This window comes from Trichechus manatus, unplaced genomic scaffold (assembly GCF_000243295.1).
Source record: "Trichechus manatus latirostris isolate Lorelei unplaced genomic scaffold, TriManLat1.0 scaffold00317, whole genome shotgun sequence".
In the NCBI taxonomy this organism is placed as follows: Eukaryota; Metazoa; Chordata; class Mammalia; order Sirenia; family Trichechidae; genus Trichechus; species Trichechus manatus.
Window position 1 is genome coordinate 1,037,317 of NW_004444253.1, and position 18,308 is coordinate 1,055,624.

Here is an 18,308-nt window from a genome sequence, read left to right on the forward strand (position 1 = left end):
GAGACAGGGGGACCTCATACCATCAAGAAAGCAGTGCCGGGAGCAGAGCGCGTCCTTTGGACCAGGGTCCCTGCGCAGAGAGGCTCCTAGTCCGGGCGAACACTGAAGAGAAAAAGGCCGACAGAGAGAAAAAGCCTTCCCCTGGAGCTGACGCCCTGAATTTGGACTTTTAGCCTACTTTGACTATGAGGAAATAAACTTCTCTTCATTAAAACCATCACTTCCCGTATTTCTTTTGTAGCAGCACTAGATGACTAAGACAACTCTAAAGATTAGATAGGAACATTAGGGGGGCAGTGAGTTTATGCTAATGAAGGATGAACAACTCAGAAAAGGAGGATGAGAAAGGTTGTACAACTCAAAGAATGTAATCAGTGTCACTGAATTGTACACGTAAAAATGATTGAATTGGTATATGCTTTTCTATGTATATTCTCAACAACAAAATAAAATGAAGTAACAAAAACATCAGCAGTGTTACTGAAAGATATAAGATGCACAACACTGCATTTCCGTATCACCCACCCATCCTTCCTACAGGCCTTCTTAGAAGCTGTCTGGGTGGTGAGTAGGTTTGTCATTTTATGCTTGGGAGCTTTCCATTTTCTCTGAACAAGAACTGTGTCAAGTTCAGGTCTGGGTAATGGTGTCCATGCACATTGTGGGTGTTTGGTCAATGAAGAAACAAATCCAAACCTCGAGGACCTCTGGGCCCAGCCTGTGCGTTGTCTTAGTAGGTGGTCTGAGATGTAGGCAGTGGTGGTGCGTCCTGCCCGCATGGGTGCAGGGCAGCTCAGGGAGGTACTGAGAATGTTGGCTGGCACCTCCTGATGGGCCTACATCTCTCACCTTGGGGAGGTTAGAGTGTTTGGCTGGGGTCTGCATCAGTCAAATTGGACACATCACTCAATGGCTTGGTTTTCCATTTCTTTGAGGTTGTAGTTGTTGTGAGGTGCTGTCGAGACAGTTCTGCCTCATAGTGATGCTGTGTACAGCAGAACGAAACACTGCCCAATCCTGGACCATCCTCACAATCGTTGTTATGCTTGAGCCCATTGTTGCAGCCACTGTGTCAATCCATCTCATTGACGGTCTTCCTCTTTGTCGCTGACCCTCGACTTTACCAAGCATGATGTCCTTCTCCGGGGACTGATCCCTCCTGATAACATGTCCAAAGTATGTGAGATGTAGTCTTGCCATCCTTGCTTCTAAGGAGCATTCTGGTTGTACTTCTTCCAAGACAGATTTGTTCATTCTTTTGGCAGTCCATGGTATATTCGATATTGTTTGCCAACACCACAATTCAAGGGCGTCAATTCTTTGGTCTTCCTTATTCATTGTCCAGCTGCATGCATATGAGGTGATTGAAAACATCATGGCTTGGGTCAGGTACACCTTAGTCTTAGTCTTTGCTTTTTAACACTTTATGTTGAGGTGTAATCTTTAACTTTTCATTAAGTACTTCACGTCCTCTTCGCTTTTGGCAAGCAAGGTTGTGTCATCTGCATATCAAAGGTTGTTAATGAGTCTTCCTCCAATCCTGACACCATGTTCTTTCTCATACAGTCCAGCTTCTTGGATTATTTGCTCAGCATACAGATTGAATACGTATGGTAAAAGGATACAACACTAATGCACACTTTTCCTGTATACCATTGTTCTGTTCAAATGACTGCCTCCTGGTCTATTTGCAGGTTCCCCATGAGCACAATTAAGTGTTCTGGTATTTCCATTCTTTGGAATTTTATCCATAATTTGTTATGATCCACACGGTTGAATGCCTTTGCACAGTCAATAAAACAGGTAAACATCTATCTGGTATTTTCTGAAAGATCCATCTTACATCAACAATGATATCCCTTATTCCATGACCTGTTCTGAATCCAGCTTGAATTTCTGGCAATTCTCTGCTGATGTACTGCTGCAATTATTTTTGAATTATGTTCTGCAAAATTTTACTTGCTTGTGATATTAATGATATTGTTTGATAATTTCTGCATTCTGTTGGATCACCTGTCTTTGGAATGGACACAAATACAGATCTCTTCTAGTTGGTCGGCCAGGTAGCTGTCTTCCAGATTTTGTGGCATAGACAAGTGAGCGCTTCCAGAATTGCATTCGTTTGTTGAAACATCTCAGTTGGTATTCTGTCAATTCATGGAGCCTTGTTTTTCACCAATGCCTTCAGTGCAGCTTGGACTTCAACCTTCAGTACCACTGGTTCTTGGTCATATGCTATCTCTTGAAATGTTTGGACATAGACTAATTCTTTTTGGTACAGTGACCCTACGTATTCCTTCCATCTTATTTTGATGCTTCCTGCATCATTCAATATTTTGTGCATAGAATCCTTCAATATTGTAACTCGAAATTTGAATTTTTTTCTTCAGTTCTTTCAGCTTGAGAAATGCCAAGCATGTTCTTAACTTTTGGTTTTCTAACTCCAGCTCTTCGCACATTTCATTATAAAAACTTTACTCTGTCTTCTCTAGCCACCCTTTGAAATCTTCTATTCAGCTCTTTTACTTCATCATTTCTTCCATTCATTTTAGCTACTCTACGTTCAAAAGCAAGTTTCAGAGTCTCTTCTCACATCCATTTTGGCTTGTTCTTTCTTTCCTGTCTTTTTAATGACCTTTTGCTTTCTTCATGTATAATGTCCTTGATGTCTTCCCATAACTCGTCTGGTCATTAGTGTTCAATGCATCAAATCTATTCTTGAGATGGCCTCTAAATTCAGGTGGGATATACTAAGGGTCATACTTCGGCTCTTGTGTACTTGTTCTAATTTTCTTCAACTTCAGCTTGAACTTGCATATGAATAATTGATGGTCTGTTCCTCAGTCGGCCCCTGGCCTTGTTCTGACTGATGGTATTGAGCTTCTCCATTGTCTCTTTCCACAGATGTAGTTGATTTGATTCCTGTGTATTCCATCTGGTGAAGACCATGTGTATCGTTGTTTACGTTGTTGAGAAAAGGTATTTGCAATGAATATGTCTTTGGTCTTCCAAAATTCTATCATGCAGTCTCTGGCATCGTTTCTGTCACAAGGCCATATTTTCCAACTACCAATTCTTCTTCTTTGTTTTCAGCTTTTGCATTCCAATCACCAGTAATTATCAATGAATCTTGTTTGCATGTTTGATCAATTTCAGCCTGCAGAAGTTGGTAAGAATCTTCAATTTCTTCATCTTTGGCATTAGCGGTTGGTGTGTAAATTTGAATAATAGTGGTATTAATTGTCCTTCCTTGTAGGCATATGGATATTATCCTATCACTGACAGCGTTGTACTTCAGGATAGACCTTGAAATGTTCTTTTTGACAATGAATGTGACATCTTTCCTCTTCAATTTGTCATTCCCGACATAGTAGACCATGTGATTGTCCAATTCAAAATGGCTAATACCAGTCCACTTCAGCTCACTAATGCCTAGGATATTGATCTTTATGTGTTCCATTTCATTTTTGACAACTTCCAATTTTCCTAGATTTATACTTCGTACATTCCACATTCCGAATATTAACAGATGTTTGCAGGTGTTTCTTCTCATTTTGAGTCATGCCACATCAGCAAATGAATGTCCCAAAAGCTAGACTTCATTCACGTCATTCAGGTTGACTCTACTTTGAGGAGGCAGCTCTTCCCGAGTCCCATTCTGAGTGCCTCTAACCTGAGGGGCTCATCTTCCAGCACTGTATTAGACAATGTTCTGCTGCTACTCATAACGTTTTCACTGGCCAGTTTTTCAGAAGTAGACCACCAGGTCCTTTTTCCTAGATTGTCTTCGTCTGGCAACTCTGCTAAAGCCTGTCCACCATGGATGACCCAACTGGTATTTGTACTGGACTGTTCTGGTTCTTGCACACGATACTGGTGGCATAGCTTCCAGCATCACAGCAACTCACAAGCCACCACAGTACGACAAACTGACAGATGAGTGTTAGACAGAAGAAACAGAAAACCCTAATGACTGTATAACTATTAAAGAAATGGAATAGGAGTTAAAAAATTTCCCTAAGGGAGTAACTCAGTAAGAAATAGATACCCTACCTAGCCCTATAACTATCAAAGTAATTAAAATAGTAGTTTAAAATTTTACAACAAGGAAAACACCAGACCCAGTTGCTTTTACAGGAAATTTCTACCATACATTCAAGGAATGAATAACCCCAATACTATACGAATTTTTCCAGAGAAAAATTTTATGATACTAGCACAACCTTGATATCAAAACCAAAGAGGACATTACAAGAAGGGAAAAATACAAGCCAATCTCATTTCAGGAATGTATAAAATAAGGCAGTACAGTATGTTCATCTTGGGTTATCCCTAGGAATGCAGGTTAGTTTAACATTAATAGATTAAAGGAGAAAAATCATATGACTATCTCAAGAGATTCAGAAAAAGCATTCAATAAAACTCAAAGTCAATTTATATTTTTAAAAGAATTTTTGGAAACTAGAAACCTCTATTTAAAAAAATCAGCAAACATTACGTCTAACAGTGAAATGTTGAAAGCATTTTCTTTTATAATCAGAAATGAAATACTAATGTTTGTTATGATCAATTCTATTCAAGATTTTACTGATAAAGTGTTAGAATTATTGAGTTTACCAAGATGGTGATTACAAAATTAATATTAAAAAGTTCATTGAATCTCTATAAATCAGCAAAAAGTCTTTGGAGATTGTAATTTAAAACAATAAAAATATAATGTATGGAGGACTGTATCTAACAAGAAAAGAAAATTGTCAGACTTGTGTCTTAGGCTGGGTTCTCTAGAGGTCCCAAACCAGTAAAGCGTATACATATATATACAGAGAGATTTATATCAAGGAAATGTTGCATGGGATTGTAGAGATTGGAACGTCCCAAGTCTGTGGATCAGGATAGAGGCTTTTCCCGATTCACGTAGCTGCAGGGGCTGGCAAACCCAAGACTGGCAGGTCTGAGAGTAGGGCTCCTGCTCACAGGCTGTGAAGACTGACGAATCCCAAGATCGGCAGATAAGCTGATAGCTCAAGTCCCAAGAACCAGAGGTCAGACAAACAGGAGGCAGCTGCAGGATCAAAAAAAAAAACAAAAAAAAAAACAAACCCATTGCCATCAAGTCAATTCCGATTCATAGAGACCCTACAGGACAGAGTAGAACTGCCCTATAGAGTTTCTAAGGAGCACCTGGTGGATCTGAACTGCCAAACTTTTAGTTAGCAGCCATAGCACTTAACCACCATGCCACCAGGGTTTCCAGGATCTAAAGCAAGCAAAAAGCCAGAACGTCTGCTTATATTTGCATGCAGGCCACACGCTCAAGGGAACTCCCTTTCAACTGATTGGCTACTCACAGCAGATCCCATCATGGGAGTGATCACATAGAAACACCGAGAATCATGGCCCAGCCAAGCTGACACACAATCTTAACCATCATGACTTGCAGGGAGAAAATTATAATCTTTTTTAAAGGCTAAAAGAGAACAAGCAAATAGAGAAACACACCATGTTTTTGGATAAGAGACTCAATGTTTTAAAGATGTAAATTTTCCACAATGGTGTGTAGATTCCATGTAATTCCAATCTACATTCTGAACAGGTTTTCCAAGGAACTTGACAAACTGATTCTAAAATTTCTGTAGAATCCAGCTGCTCAGATTACATGAAGAAGAACATGGCATCAGGATTGGATGAAGAGTTATTAACAATTTGCAATATGCAGATGACAGAAACTTACTTGCTGAAAGTGAAGAGGACTTGAAGTGCTTACTGAAAAAATCAAGAACTACAGCCTTCTGTATGAATTATACCTCAAAATCCTTACAACTGGACCAATAAGCAACATCATGATAAATGGAGGAAATATGGAAGTTGTCAAGGATTTCATTTTACTTGGATCCACAATTAACACCCATGGAAGCAGCAGTCAAGAAATCAAATGACGTATTGCATTGGGCAAATCTGCTGCAAAATACCACCTTAAAGTGTTAAAAATCACATACGTCACCTTAAGGACCTAGGTGTGCAGGATCCAAGCCATGGTATTCTCAATTGCCTCATATGCATGTGAAAGCTGGACAATGAATCACGAAGACCGAAGAAGAATTAGTGCCTTTGAATTATGATGTTGATTAACAATATTGAATATATTATAGACTGCCAGAATGAACAAGTCTGTCTTGGAAGAAGTATAGCCAGAATGCTCCTTGGAAGCGAGGATGCCGAGACTTTGTCTCATGTACTTTGGACGTGTTATCAGGAGGGACCAGTCCCTGGAGAAGGACATCATGCTTACTTAGTAAAGGAGAGGGTCAGTGAAAAAGAGGAAGACCCTGCATGAGATGGATTGACACAGTGGCTGCAACAATGAGCTCAAGCATAACAACGATTGTGAGAATGGTGCAGGACCGGGCAGTGTTTCCTTCTGTTGTCCACAGGGTCGCTATGAATTGGAACCCACTGGATGGCACCTAACAACAACACAACTTCTGTGGAAGCACAATGGGCATAGAAACCGGGGGAAGAAAAGTATGGAGAGCAGGGATTTCCTTCTCGAGGTCAAGATGCACCCTCATACTTCCGGGATGAATGCCATGGCGGAAGGTGAGTAGAGAACCTCAAACAGAGCCCCCATATAGAGAAAAGAGGCCATGCGGTCACTGTACATCTTCATGGTAAGGACAGGCCCTGTGATAAATGGTGCTGGGACAGTCTGTTCTCCATGTGGGGTAGCATAAACTGGAATCCTTTCCTCACATCCTCCCCTAAATCATTTCCAGGAAGATCAAAGACTTGTGAGCAGCAAAACTATAAAACTTAGAAACAACATAGGAGAGTACCTTTATGACCTAGTGGTAGGGAGAGATCGCTCATACGAGGTCCAAGAAGAACAAATAGAGCAAAATCTGTTACATTTGGAGTAAATAAGAACTTTCATTATTTAATGGACAGTTGCCGTGGAGTTGATGTTGACTCATGGTGCCCCTTGCGTGTCAGAGCAGAATTGTGCTCCATAGGGTTTTCAGTGGCTGATTTTTCAGAAGTAGATGGCCAGGCCTTTCTTCCGAGGTACCTCTGGATGGACTCCAACTTCCAATCTTTCTGTTAGCAGCTGAACTTGTTAACCATTTGCACTATACCAAACTCTAGTATACATGTACAGATATACATATATATGCATGTGTCTGTATGTGTATGTATGTATGTAGGTATAAGAATGCCTACAAATCGATAAGAAAAACATAAACAATCCCTAGAAAGTGGACTAAAAGCTTGAACACTTTACAGAAGAGGTCAACTTTACGGTAAGTAAAGAGCTTAATCTCTTCAAGACCACAGGAAATGCTAATTAAACTCTGAAGACACCATTTCACTGTCAGCAGACTCTCAAAAAAATGACTCAGAAAGTTAGTTACGTGGCGCCAAAGGCTGGCCAAGAAGTCGCGCGGCACCAAAGGCTGGCCAAGAAGTCGCGCGGCACCAAACGCTGGCCAAGATGTGGGCCAACCAGCACACATGCTGGTGAGGGTGAAAACCAGAACCTTCATTTTGGAAGATAATTTGACATTTGCTAAGAAAGCTGAACACACTCCTACACCACAGTCCCGCAATTCCGCTCCTACATGTGTCCCCGGAGAAATGCTTGCAATTGAGCTGATGTTCACAGCAGCAATCTTAGTAAAAACAGCCTAAAGCCCAAATGCCCTGAAGTGCTCAACAATTAGTAAACTGATCAATAAGTCTGGCACACTCACGTAATGAAACAGGGTAGCAACAAACCACAACTTCAAATGTCAACCTGCCAAAATCTCAAAACTATGGAGTGAAAGAAGCAAGTCACACGTGTGTCCAGCATGGAATTCAAAACCAAGAAACACAAAGCAACATAGTATTTACAGATACGTCATTTAGTGGTAAAACCAGAAGGGAAAGCAGGGCAGTGACAAACACAAAATTGAAGACAGTAGATACCTTGGGTGGGGAGCAGGGCCACCAAGGGGGAGTCTCTAATATACTGGAAATAATCCATTTCCTACGCTGCTGGTATTGCTATCTTTGGACCCTACTCTGCCTGCTCTTTTCTGTGTCTGATACAGCTCACAAAGAATGTATCAGGGAGCCTTTGCCAAGTGGGCCCTCCCCACAGGGCGGGTAGACAAGGGAATTCCCACAGTCGCCCCTGCTCACTGTGTAGCCACAGAGCCTGGCTTGTGTGTGGTTCACAGAAGGCGCTCAGCGAGCCTTTGTTGACTGACTAAATGAGTGCCCGAAGGCGGGGAGGCAGGAGTGAATGGCCTTTCCTGATGAAGGTGTTCCAGTTACAGGACACGGTGGCTTCCGACTGGGGCAGGGGCAGCCAAGGCCTCAATAGGACCCCGTGAACGCCCCCTCCCTGGGAGGTCTGGCTCCTAGGGGTGGGGGGACGGCCTCTGCCAGCACCCTTCCACCTCCGCATTCTTCAGGAGCTCAGGCCAAGCCTTGAGAAGTACACCTGCGGCCGCCCGCATCCAGGTTCCAGGAAGCCTGGGGCCGCCCCACCGGAGCCCCACCAGCCCTGCTCCCAGGCCGGCGTGCTCGGGAGGACGTCTTCTGGCCAGGAAGGGCGGGCGGGCCATTCTACTCTCTGCCTTCGCGTTGGCTTTTCCCTGCCGCGTGCCCCCCTCCCTCCGCACAGCGGAGCTGGATCTCCACCGAGCAGGCTCCCTGAGGGCAGGCCTGTGCCCCTGCACCGTCCTCACAGACTGGAGGCTCCCTCAGCCCCCACCTGGGTTAGTTGTCTGTCCCAGGACCGACAGATGTCAGGGAGCACCAGGACGGGCCTGGCGGGGAGGTGAGGGCCAGGCCAGGGGCGGGCGAGGCACCGCTTCTACAGCTTTTTCATAGGCCGCTCTGGGTGCCTTTGTCCTTTTCAGGCTGGAGAGCGGGCCTCACCCTCCTCTGGGCTTCGAGTGGAAGAAAGGGCCGTGGTGGGGGGAGTGCTGGCGGGAAGCGGGCCTGCAGCTCAGCGTGGGCCACACCCGACCTCCCTGAGGGGTCGTCCTAGGCTGGGCTCCGAGAAGCAAGAGGAGAGGACCCCTGGGTCTCCCACCCCTTCCGTCAGTCCTGAGCTGGAAGAAAGGCTCCTTTGCTGGGCCTGTGACACCAGACCCTCAGCCTGGGCATGGGTCCCAGCCCCATTGTCCCTGCTGTCTGCAGCTGCCAGGGCGTTGCCCAGTCCTGGCCCCCATCAAAGGCCCTTTTGGCCCCCACGTTTCCACCCCAGCTGTGGGCACTTCCTGCTGGTCTTGCCACATGGCTCCCCGATGCCACATTCTTTGTGCTGGAATTTCTATCTTGCTGACGTGAGGTGGGGTGGGGGGAATGACTTGGTGGCACGCAAGGGTCCATGTGGGATCACAGCAGAGAGGGCAGATGTTTCGTGGGTGCAGGGGCCAGGTCTGGGGCCAGTTGAGCCCTTGCTGCTTCCCCAGCCAGGGGCTAGGGACCTGTGTGCTGACCGGCACCCCAAGCCAGGACTAGGGACCCTCTCCCTTCTCATTCTCCAGGACCGGCCTGGTGTCTGGGGCCCCTCCTCCTGCTCCCCCTCCTTGGGAAGCCTCCTCTGGCCTCTCCAGTCCAGGCCTCTGTTCCTCCTCCCAGGCAAAGGGCACCTCTGAGCTGGGTCTCTGGGCTTGGGTGACCTGCCCCTCAGCTGTCCCCTCAGCCCAGGGGCTGTCTGGGGAGGGCGGCTCAGCCCTTCATACTGTTTGGTTTTGAGCTCCCAGGACCTCAGCGCAGGTCCAGCTGGGTCAGCTCCATGTCCCTGCGGTCTAACCAGTGCAGCCCCCTCCCCATTTCCACCATGCAGCCCAGGCTGGGTCAGCAGTGAGGAGGCCAGGTCTGGTCCTGGCGGGACCTAAGGGTCTGGCCCTCCAGCACTTGCCACTCCTCCTCCTGAGTCCCCAGCCGGGATCCTACTCAGCTGTTGTAGCTGGCCGAACCTACCTCCCGCAGGACTAGGCCAGGGAAAACCGGGTCTCCCCAGGTCCAAACACCCTCCGGGCAAGCCTGTGCCTGAGTCAGCTCAACCTGCCCCCACCTCTGCCAGGACTCTGCCACCTGCTGGGCCTCCTGAGCCCAGCCAGCCCCTGCCACCAAGCCAAACGCTGCGCCTCGACCCCCCTGGAGAGGCCTGGGGGTCCTCAGGGCCCTGCCACGGTGGGACACTGCCTGCGGGCAGACATTGGCAGACGAGCACTCGGGGTCACAGGCGACAGGTCAGAGGACACAAGGCTCTGGGGTGAGCAGGTGGGAAGGACTCTGGCCGCGGGGCGCCCAGCGGCGACCCAGGCGCTGAGAGGTGCGGCGCGGAGTCGAACTAACCAGCCGCGGTGACTCAGCCGGGCAGCGCCTCTCACCTGTGTTCGTCGGTGCAGGGCCTTGGCGGGCGGGGGACGGGGCGGGCTCTCCGGTGGGCGGGGCCGGGCCACCCTGCTCCGGGCGTCTACCCCGCGGGCGCCGGCCGCCTCTGCTTCCTGACTCCTTGCTGTCCGCTGTCCCGCGGCATCCTCGGCCCGCGCGCCCGCTCATGGCCGGGAAGGTGCTGCCTCTGCTGCTGCTGGCGGTGGCGGGCCTCGTCGGCCTGCTGCTGCTCTGCGTCCGCACCCGAGACGTCCGGGAGCCGCCAGGCCTCAAGGTGCGCACCCGGGCCCGGCGCACGTCCGGGGGCAGCCCCAGCGGGACAGGCTGCGCCTGCGGGTGGCCTGAGACCCCTCGCGCTCCGCTCCCCGCCCGGGACCGCGGGGCGGCAGCGGCGCTTCCGGGCCGACGCGGGGCTGGAGGCCGAAGTCCGGGCAACTCCCCGGTCGCCGCGCCCGCTGCGGAGCCTGGTGCGGACGCGGCGGAAGGCTGTCTCCCCCGGCGGCCCGATGCAGCCTGGCGGCGCCGCCGGCCGCAGCGGAACCAGGCACTCAGCCCAGCGCGGTCCGCGGGGCGCCCGGAGCTGCCGCCGCCCGGGAGCGCCCTGTTAGGGGCCCACATGCGACTCGACAGGCGCGGGGGCCAAGGACCCCTCCTCGCCACCCCGTAGCCGGGACAGTGCGGGCGCTGCCCTTGAGGGGGGCGCTGGCGGGCCGCCCAGGCTGAGCCGAAAGGGGATTGGGGTGGGCTGGACCAGATCTCCACCCCTCAGGCCAGCAGTTGGTTTGGTCCCATAACCCCTTACGGGGCTTCTGCGGAGGCCAGGCTTTGAGGGCCTGGGCCGGGCTGGGGGGTAGCCCCCAAGCCCTGCCAGCGAGTAGAGCATGAGGGTGGGGTTCTGCAGCCGCGCACAGCCGCCCAGGGGAGGATGGGTGGCTGCTCCCCGGTGGTCTCACCGGGAGTTTCCTGGTGGTGGAGGCGCTGGTACCGGGGCAGCAAGCCAGGCAGGCGTGGTCTCCAGCCCTGATGGCCCCTGTTGGGAATCCAGGCCTGGGGGCAGGTGCTGGGAATTGGCATTTAGGAGCAGGGTGCTGGGCTTGGCCAGGCTTCCAGGAAGGCAAAGAGCCAGCTCCTCCCCAACTCACACCCTCACAGCCCTGCAGACCCACCTCCTTCTTTTAGGCCCAAGTGGTTTTAGAACTACTTCAGCGCTGGAGGCCCACATCCACCCTCCCTCTGGCCCTCCTCCCCCCTGTGCTCTGGCTTCTGCATCTCTAGGTTGGGCTGAAGTCAAAGCTGACAGTACAGGGGGAGGAAGTGCAGAAGGATGGGGTTCCTCCTGCGACTGGACTTCCTCTCCAAGGCCCCTGTGACCTGGGGCAGGGTTCTAAGTGTGGTCCCAGCATCCCCTGATGCCTCCCCCAGCTGGGGCCTGGCACAGCCCCACTGATTGCCCTTGCCAGGAAAGCTATGGCCCGGTGCCGCCCATGCTGGCCCCCAGGACCCACCTATGTTCCTGCTCTGGCTTTGGGCAGTCGGAGGGGAAGAGAGGACCAGCAGGGACTTCCGGCCACCTAACCACCCATTCTCCCTGGGGCCAAGATTTATCATTGTGGGGGTCCTTGGCCTTCTCTGAGCCTCAGTTTGCTCCTCTGTAAAGTGGGAATTTCAATCTGAAGCTTCCAACTTCTCAGGGTGGGGTGGGGGTGGAGAGCTGGGGGAACCCAAAGGCATGGCCCCCAGGGCTCCCAGACCCCTGAGCTCACCCCACCCCACGCACCCGGTCCTCAGTACGGCATTGTCCTGGATGCTGGCTCCTCGCACACGTCCATGTTTGTCTACAAGTGGCCTGCAGACAAGGAGAATGACACCGGTATCGTGGGCCAGCACAGCTCCTGTGACGTGCAGGGTGAGGGTCCCTTGAGACCAGGCACCCTCCCAGCCTGGACACTCACTCCCTGTAGGGCCTCAAGGGCCCCTAGGGCCTCAGCCCCTGCAGAGACAGCAGTCTAGGCCCCTCTGCCCACTGCTGGGCAGGACTTGGCCCCGGGCGGAAGCTGTGGGAACCCCAGACAGAGTAGCTGGGCCTTCTGGGCCTGGGAGGGGCTGTGGGCAGTTTGCATTCCAGAAAGGGAGCCCCAGGCAGCAGAAGGGCCAGAGGCGCTGACAGGCATATCCCGGCAGGCCTTGGGCCCTCCTGCGGCACTTAGGAAGTAGAGGGCGGACTAGGTCGGGGGAGCCCAAACCTTCCAACTGCTGCCTGGGTGCCCAGACTGCTTTGTCCTGGCACCTGGGCCCACACCCACTAGGCAGGCAGCAACCTCAGAGACTCTGGGTGGCACCTGGGCCCCTTTGTCTCTGAACTGTGCTCTCCGAAGGCTTAAGCTGGGAAGGTGTAACTCAGCTGCCACCTGCTTGGGAACCTAAGACCCCCAGTCCTGCTGTGCCGGCACGGGCCCATCTCTCTGCCTCCCTCTAGGTGGGGGCATCTCCAGCTACGCAGACAACCCCTCTCGGGCTGGCCAGAGTCTCGTAGAATGCCTGGACCAGGCGCTCCGGGATGTGCCTAAGGAGAGACACGCTGGCACGCCCCTCTACCTGGGAGCCACCGCGGGCATGCGGCTGCTCCAGTGAGTGTGCCCTTCACCTGCCCGGGGTGGGCCCTGCACACCTCAGCTGCCCTGGGCTGGGGCCCCTCGGCTGGGCAGACCCCGTGTGCCCCAGCAGCAGGACTAGGGCCACCTGGGGAAGTGGCTGCTCAGAGTTCCCTGTTTCACAGCCTGACTGATCCTGAGGCCTCAGCCGAGGTCCTTTTGGCTGTGACCCAGACGCTGAATAGTTACCCCTTTGACTTCCGTGGTGCCCACATCCTCTCGGGCCAGGACGAGGGGGTGTTTGGCTGGGTGACCGCCAACTACCTGCTGGAGAACTTCATCAAGGTGGGCCGGGATGAGGGGGGCCCCAGCGAGCTACAGGGCATGGGCACCCACTTGCCTGCTGACCCTCAGTGTCCACTTTCCACAGTATGGCTGGGTGGGCCAGTGGTTCCGGCCAAAGAAGGGGACGATGGGGGCCATGGACCTGGGAGGCGCCTCCACACAGATCACCTTTGAGACAGCCAGTCCAGCTGAAGATCCAGCCAGTGAGGTCCAGCTGCGGCTCTATGGCCAGCACTACCGCGTCTACACCCACAGCTTCCTCTGCTACGGCCGTGACCAGGTCCTCAGGAGGCTGCTGGCCAGTGTCATCCAGGTGCCCCTCCCCTCAGGCCACCCACACCCACACTGCTCCCTCCTGGGGGAAGGGGGCTGAGAAGGGCCCCAAAGCTGATCCTGGACAGTGGCCACACTGTGGAGGGCTGCTCAAGGCAGCCAGGACCAAAGCTGGCAGGACAAGTGGCAGGGAACCCAGCATGGGAAAAGCCCAGGGGCTGGGGGTGGGTCTGTGAGTGCCAGTCTTGGGGGAAAGGAAGGCCAGGGCCAGATCTTGGAGGGCCTTGAATGCCTGGTCAGAGGATTTGGTCTTTGTTTGGAAGGCAATGGGGGGCCATGGACTGTTCCTGAGCACAGATGTGATGTCACCCAAGTAGAATTTGTGGGAGATTCACCCGGCTCATACTCTGGGGAGGCCTGCCCAGGATTGGAGTGACAGGCAGTGCTTGGAGGGGGAGGTGATACTACCTGCACCCTTGCCATCCACCAGACCCGAAGATTTCACCCTTGCTGGCCAAAGGGTTATGCTGCCCAGGTGCTCCTCCAGGATGTGTATGGGTCACCGTGCACAGCAGCCCAGAGGCCCAGGACCTTCAACAGCAATACCAGCATCAGCGTGTCCGGCAGTGGCGACCCTGCCCTCTGCCGAAGCCTCGTGATGGGCCTCTTCGATGCCTCCTCCTGCAGCTTCACCCACTGCTCCTTTAACGACGTCTTCCAGCCCCGTCTAGCTGAGCACTTTATTGTATGTCCAGGTGAAGTAGGGGAGGGGGGGTTGCCTTGAAGTGCCTGGGGCTTTCTGCACTGTGACCACCCTCCCTCACAGGCCTTCTCTGCTTTCTTCTACACTGTGGACTTCCTGAGGACTGTGATGAAGCTGCGCGTGGAAACCCTGCAGGAGCTGGAGGCAGCCACGATGACCGTCTGTAACCAGACCTGGAATGAGGTGAGGCCCTGCTCCCCATTTCCACCAGGGCTGTGCAGGAGGCCCAGCGCCGGAGGTGGCATCCCAGCCACGCATTGCTTTCCCAGTGCGGAGGGACCAGGGCTCCCCGTGCACTGGAGGTGGCACTGGTCTGGCTCGTGGGTGGGCTGTGGTGTGGGGAAGGGTGTGGTGGGGGGGTGTGTGCATACCCAGGGAGCCATCTGGGACTGCGGAAGCTTCCCTGAGGCCTGACCCTACAGCCAAGATCTGGAGGGGATGGGGAGAGTCATCCAGGCAAAGGGAGCAGTGAGTGCAAAGGCCCTGTGGCAGCAGGAAGCATGGAGCAGATGGGCTGAGAGGAAGGTGCTGGGGCATAGCCCGGGGGAAGAAAGGTGTATGATGGCCTCACAGTGAAGTGCAAGGATTCACAGAGACTCCGTAGGGCTTAAGGGTGAAGGAGGGAGTTGAAGACAACCCCCAGGTTTCTGGCTGGGGACACCAGCCCGACGGAGTGCTGTTTAAGGAGAGGAGAAAGACGGAGGGCTTGGCTTTGGGCTTGTGGGGTGTAAGATGCCCCACAGAGACTCCCAGCCCACCTGTCTGAGCGGTAGCAACGTGTGAGCCCTGTGTGAGGTCAGGTGGTGACAGAGGCCTCCATCCTGCCCTGTCCTTGTGCCCTGGGGGAGGCAGAAGAAGCAGCCAGGGGTTTCTCTGCTCATGGCCACGCCCCAAGGTTGCTCCAGCCCTGTACTCTGTGTCCCCTGGCTGACGCCGTCTTCCAGGCACAGAAGGGACACAGGCTCTACCTGGCCACACTCACCTCCTGCCCTGGCCTTGGTCTTTCCTGACCTGGCATCGGTCTTGCTGCGTGTTCGGGTCGGTGATGTGGTTTCTGGCCTTGCATTCCCTGCATGTGCAGGGAGAGGGGGTGGCACGCCGTCGGCCACCCCTCCGCACTGGGGCGAGTCCTCCCCGGACTGTCAGGGCCGTCAGCCGGGCCTCACCACCGCCGACGCTGTCCACCCGCATCCCAGCTGCAGACCCGGGCGCCGGAGGAGATGTCCCGCCTGCCCCACTACTGCGCAGGGGCCATGTTCGTGTGGCAGCTGATGAGCTATGGCTACGGCTTTGACGAGCCCGCCTTTCGCGGCGTGACCTTCCGGAAGAAGGTGAGAGCTGGCGGCCGGGCGGGGCCTGAGGGCGGGGCAAGCAGGCGGCCGGGCACTCTGAAGGGCGGGGCCAGCGCACAGAGGGGCGGGGCCAGGCCCGGAGGGGCGGAGCTTCCGGGCCTCACACTTGCTGAAGCCTCCGGGCCCTCCTGCAGGCTGGGGACACGGCGATCGGCTGGGCGCTCGGCTACATGCTGAACCTGACCAACATGATCCCCGCCGACCCGCCGGGGCTGCGCAAGGGCTCGGAGTTCGGCTCCTGGGTCGTCCTCCTCCTGCTCTTCGCAGCCATGCTCCTGGCCGCGCTTGTCCTGCTGCTGCGCCAGGTGTGCTCTGCCAAGTAGTAGAGCGCCAGCTAGAGGCGGGCCAGGGGTCTGTCCACAGCCCTTCCGTCTCCGCCCTCCCTGAGCCCTCCACCCCAGCATCCAGCCCCTAACGCGCCCCGGAACAGAGACAGGGACTCGGGCTCCCACGCCCACCATGGGCTCGGGTGGGCAAGAGGAACTCAATCCTGCCCCCTCTAGCCCCCTCCTCTCTCGTCCCCGGTCCAGCCTCGGCTTCTTCTCAAGGCATCTACTACCTCTCCACTTCCTGGGGTTAGGGGTCTCCAGACGCCCCAGCCTGTCTGTGGTGGTCCTCAGCCTGTGACTGTTCTCCAGGGAGTGGGGTTTTTATTCTGACAACCAGGGCCCTCGAGCCCCCTCCACTCCGTATTGGAGGAGGTCAGAGCCCACGGGTTGGGAGCCAGCCCAGAGCCTACCTGTACAAATTTTGTAATAAATTTTTTTTCCTAGAGCAGTGTAGAGTGTTCATGGGGTGGGGCCTCTTTGCTGGTGCCTGGCCTCTCCAGCTGCGCAGGCTCGCTGGTTCCCCCAACCTTGCTGTCCTGTGGACACATCTCTCCCTCTCTCCTTCCTGTCTGGGCCCAGACTGGGGTGGTGCTGATCCCGCTCCCCAGCTCTCCTGGCGGCTGGGAGTTGCTGCCCCAATGGCCAGCTGAAGGGCGGGGCCCTGAGTCCCTCCAGTCTTCTCCCGCTGGCCGAGCTCCCCCTCCCCGCTTCGGACCAGTGACCTAAACCAGGCTGGAGGAGGGTTCCTGGCCTAGAGTTGGCTTGGGGAACTCACAAGCGGGTGGGGGTGCGCCTGCTTAGTGTGCAGCCTGTGTGAAAGAGACTGGGGAGGGGGCTCAACAGGAGGCGATGCGGGGGCAGGGCAGGGATGGGATCAAGGATGAGACTGGGCCAGGAGAGGTTCACAGCCCCATTGCCGCAGGGATTAATCTCGCGAAGAGCGTTGGAGCTGAGCCGCTCCCGCCTGGATGCGGAGTCTCAGCTCCCTGCATCTCCAAGAGGCCCCTGCCAGGCCCCCAGCCTTGGCAGAATGACACCGTTCCGGCAGCCCCCTCCGCCTAGCGCGGTGGGAAGGCCTGGTCTTGGCTGCCCCTCTCCTTTCTGGGAAGCGAACTCAGTATTTCTGTCTGGTCAGTGCCCGGAGGGGGAGGGGGCCGTCATTGTTATGCTCCCCGCCCCCCCGCAGTTCTGCCATTTTTGAGCCATTTCACAAATCTGAAGGCAGCCAGTCCCGGCCTCGGAGACTTGAGGCCGGTGGGGCTGAGGGGAAGCGCAGGCTGAAGGTCTCACCCTTGTTCTGTCAGTGATGTGGGGTTGCCAGGCTGGATGGCGTGGGGGCGTGCTCCCATGAGGCAGCAGGTGGGATGTAAGGGGGTGGGGTCATAGGTGCTCGCTACGGTGGGGCCCCAGGGACTCCTGAGCGTGCCTGTCCGGGGCCCATAGGACCACCTTGGACAGCTCCCAGCTGGCCCTCATCAGCAACTCCAGGTCCCTCTTGCCCCCTTGTGGCCTCCCTGAGCACGGCCGTCAGCGCCAGCCTCGTTCTGGCGTGGGGGCTCCTTTTCCCTGTGTGTCTGAGTGCCCCGGTGCGTCTTTGGGCACACCTGTGCGTCCCTGTGCACCTGGCCATCCGTAATGCCTGCGTGTGCGGGTGTTCCTGGGGGCTCGCTCCACTAGGCCCAGGCAGGTCCCCTGCTCCAGCAGGGGTGGGGGGTGGGGTGGGAGCGCATCTCAGGGGAGCCTACCACCCGCCAGCCCCAAGCTGGATTGGTGAGGAACTGAGCAGGGCCCCGGCTGCAAAGGCTGCAAGGGGCCGAAGGACCCTAAGGCCTGGAGAGGCCCGAGACCGTGGACGGAGCCGGGGGAGGGGAGAGGAGAAGAGGGCGCAGACTGGAGGAGCCGTTTCGCCCCCGCTGGACGAGCGCGCAGGCGCACTTCACGAGCGAGCACCAGGGACCGCCGCGCCTCCATCCCGGATTCTTGCCGCAGCGTCAGCGCCGCCGCCGCCGCCGCCGCCGCCGCCGCTTTTCCTTCTCCTCTTCCTTCGCCGCCACCTCCGCCTCCGCCTCCACTTCCTCCTCCGCCCTCTCCGACGCGGCGCCTGGATTCCGCGCCGAGCCCCGGGCCGCGCGGTGCCATGCTGCCCCTGCGGCGGCGCTGAAGGATGGCGACACCGGTCCCTCCGCCCTCCCCGCGGCACCTGCGGCTGCTGCGGCTCCTACTTTCCGGCCTCGTCCTCGGTGCGGCCTTGCGTGGGGCC

At 54.7% G+C, this 18,308-nt stretch overlaps 1 protein-coding gene across 1 annotated transcript; it reads left to right on the forward strand.

The window, feature by feature from the left end:
* The first annotated feature begins 10,516 nt into the window (after positions 1–10,516).
* Positions 10,517–16,476, forward strand: ENTPD2 (ectonucleoside triphosphate diphosphohydrolase 2). Its single transcript, XM_004390687.2, has 9 exons — positions 10,517–10,669; positions 12,184–12,301; positions 12,872–13,022; positions 13,172–13,331; positions 13,417–13,644; positions 14,095–14,349; positions 14,431–14,550; positions 15,564–15,698; positions 15,854–16,476. Exons 1-9 carry the CDS (start codon positions 10,562–10,564, stop codon positions 16,040–16,042), a joined length of 1,464 nt encoding a protein of 487 aa, XP_004390744.1. The 5' UTR covers positions 10,517–10,561; the 3' UTR covers positions 16,043–16,476.
* Positions 16,477–18,308: the final 1,832 nt, after the last annotated feature.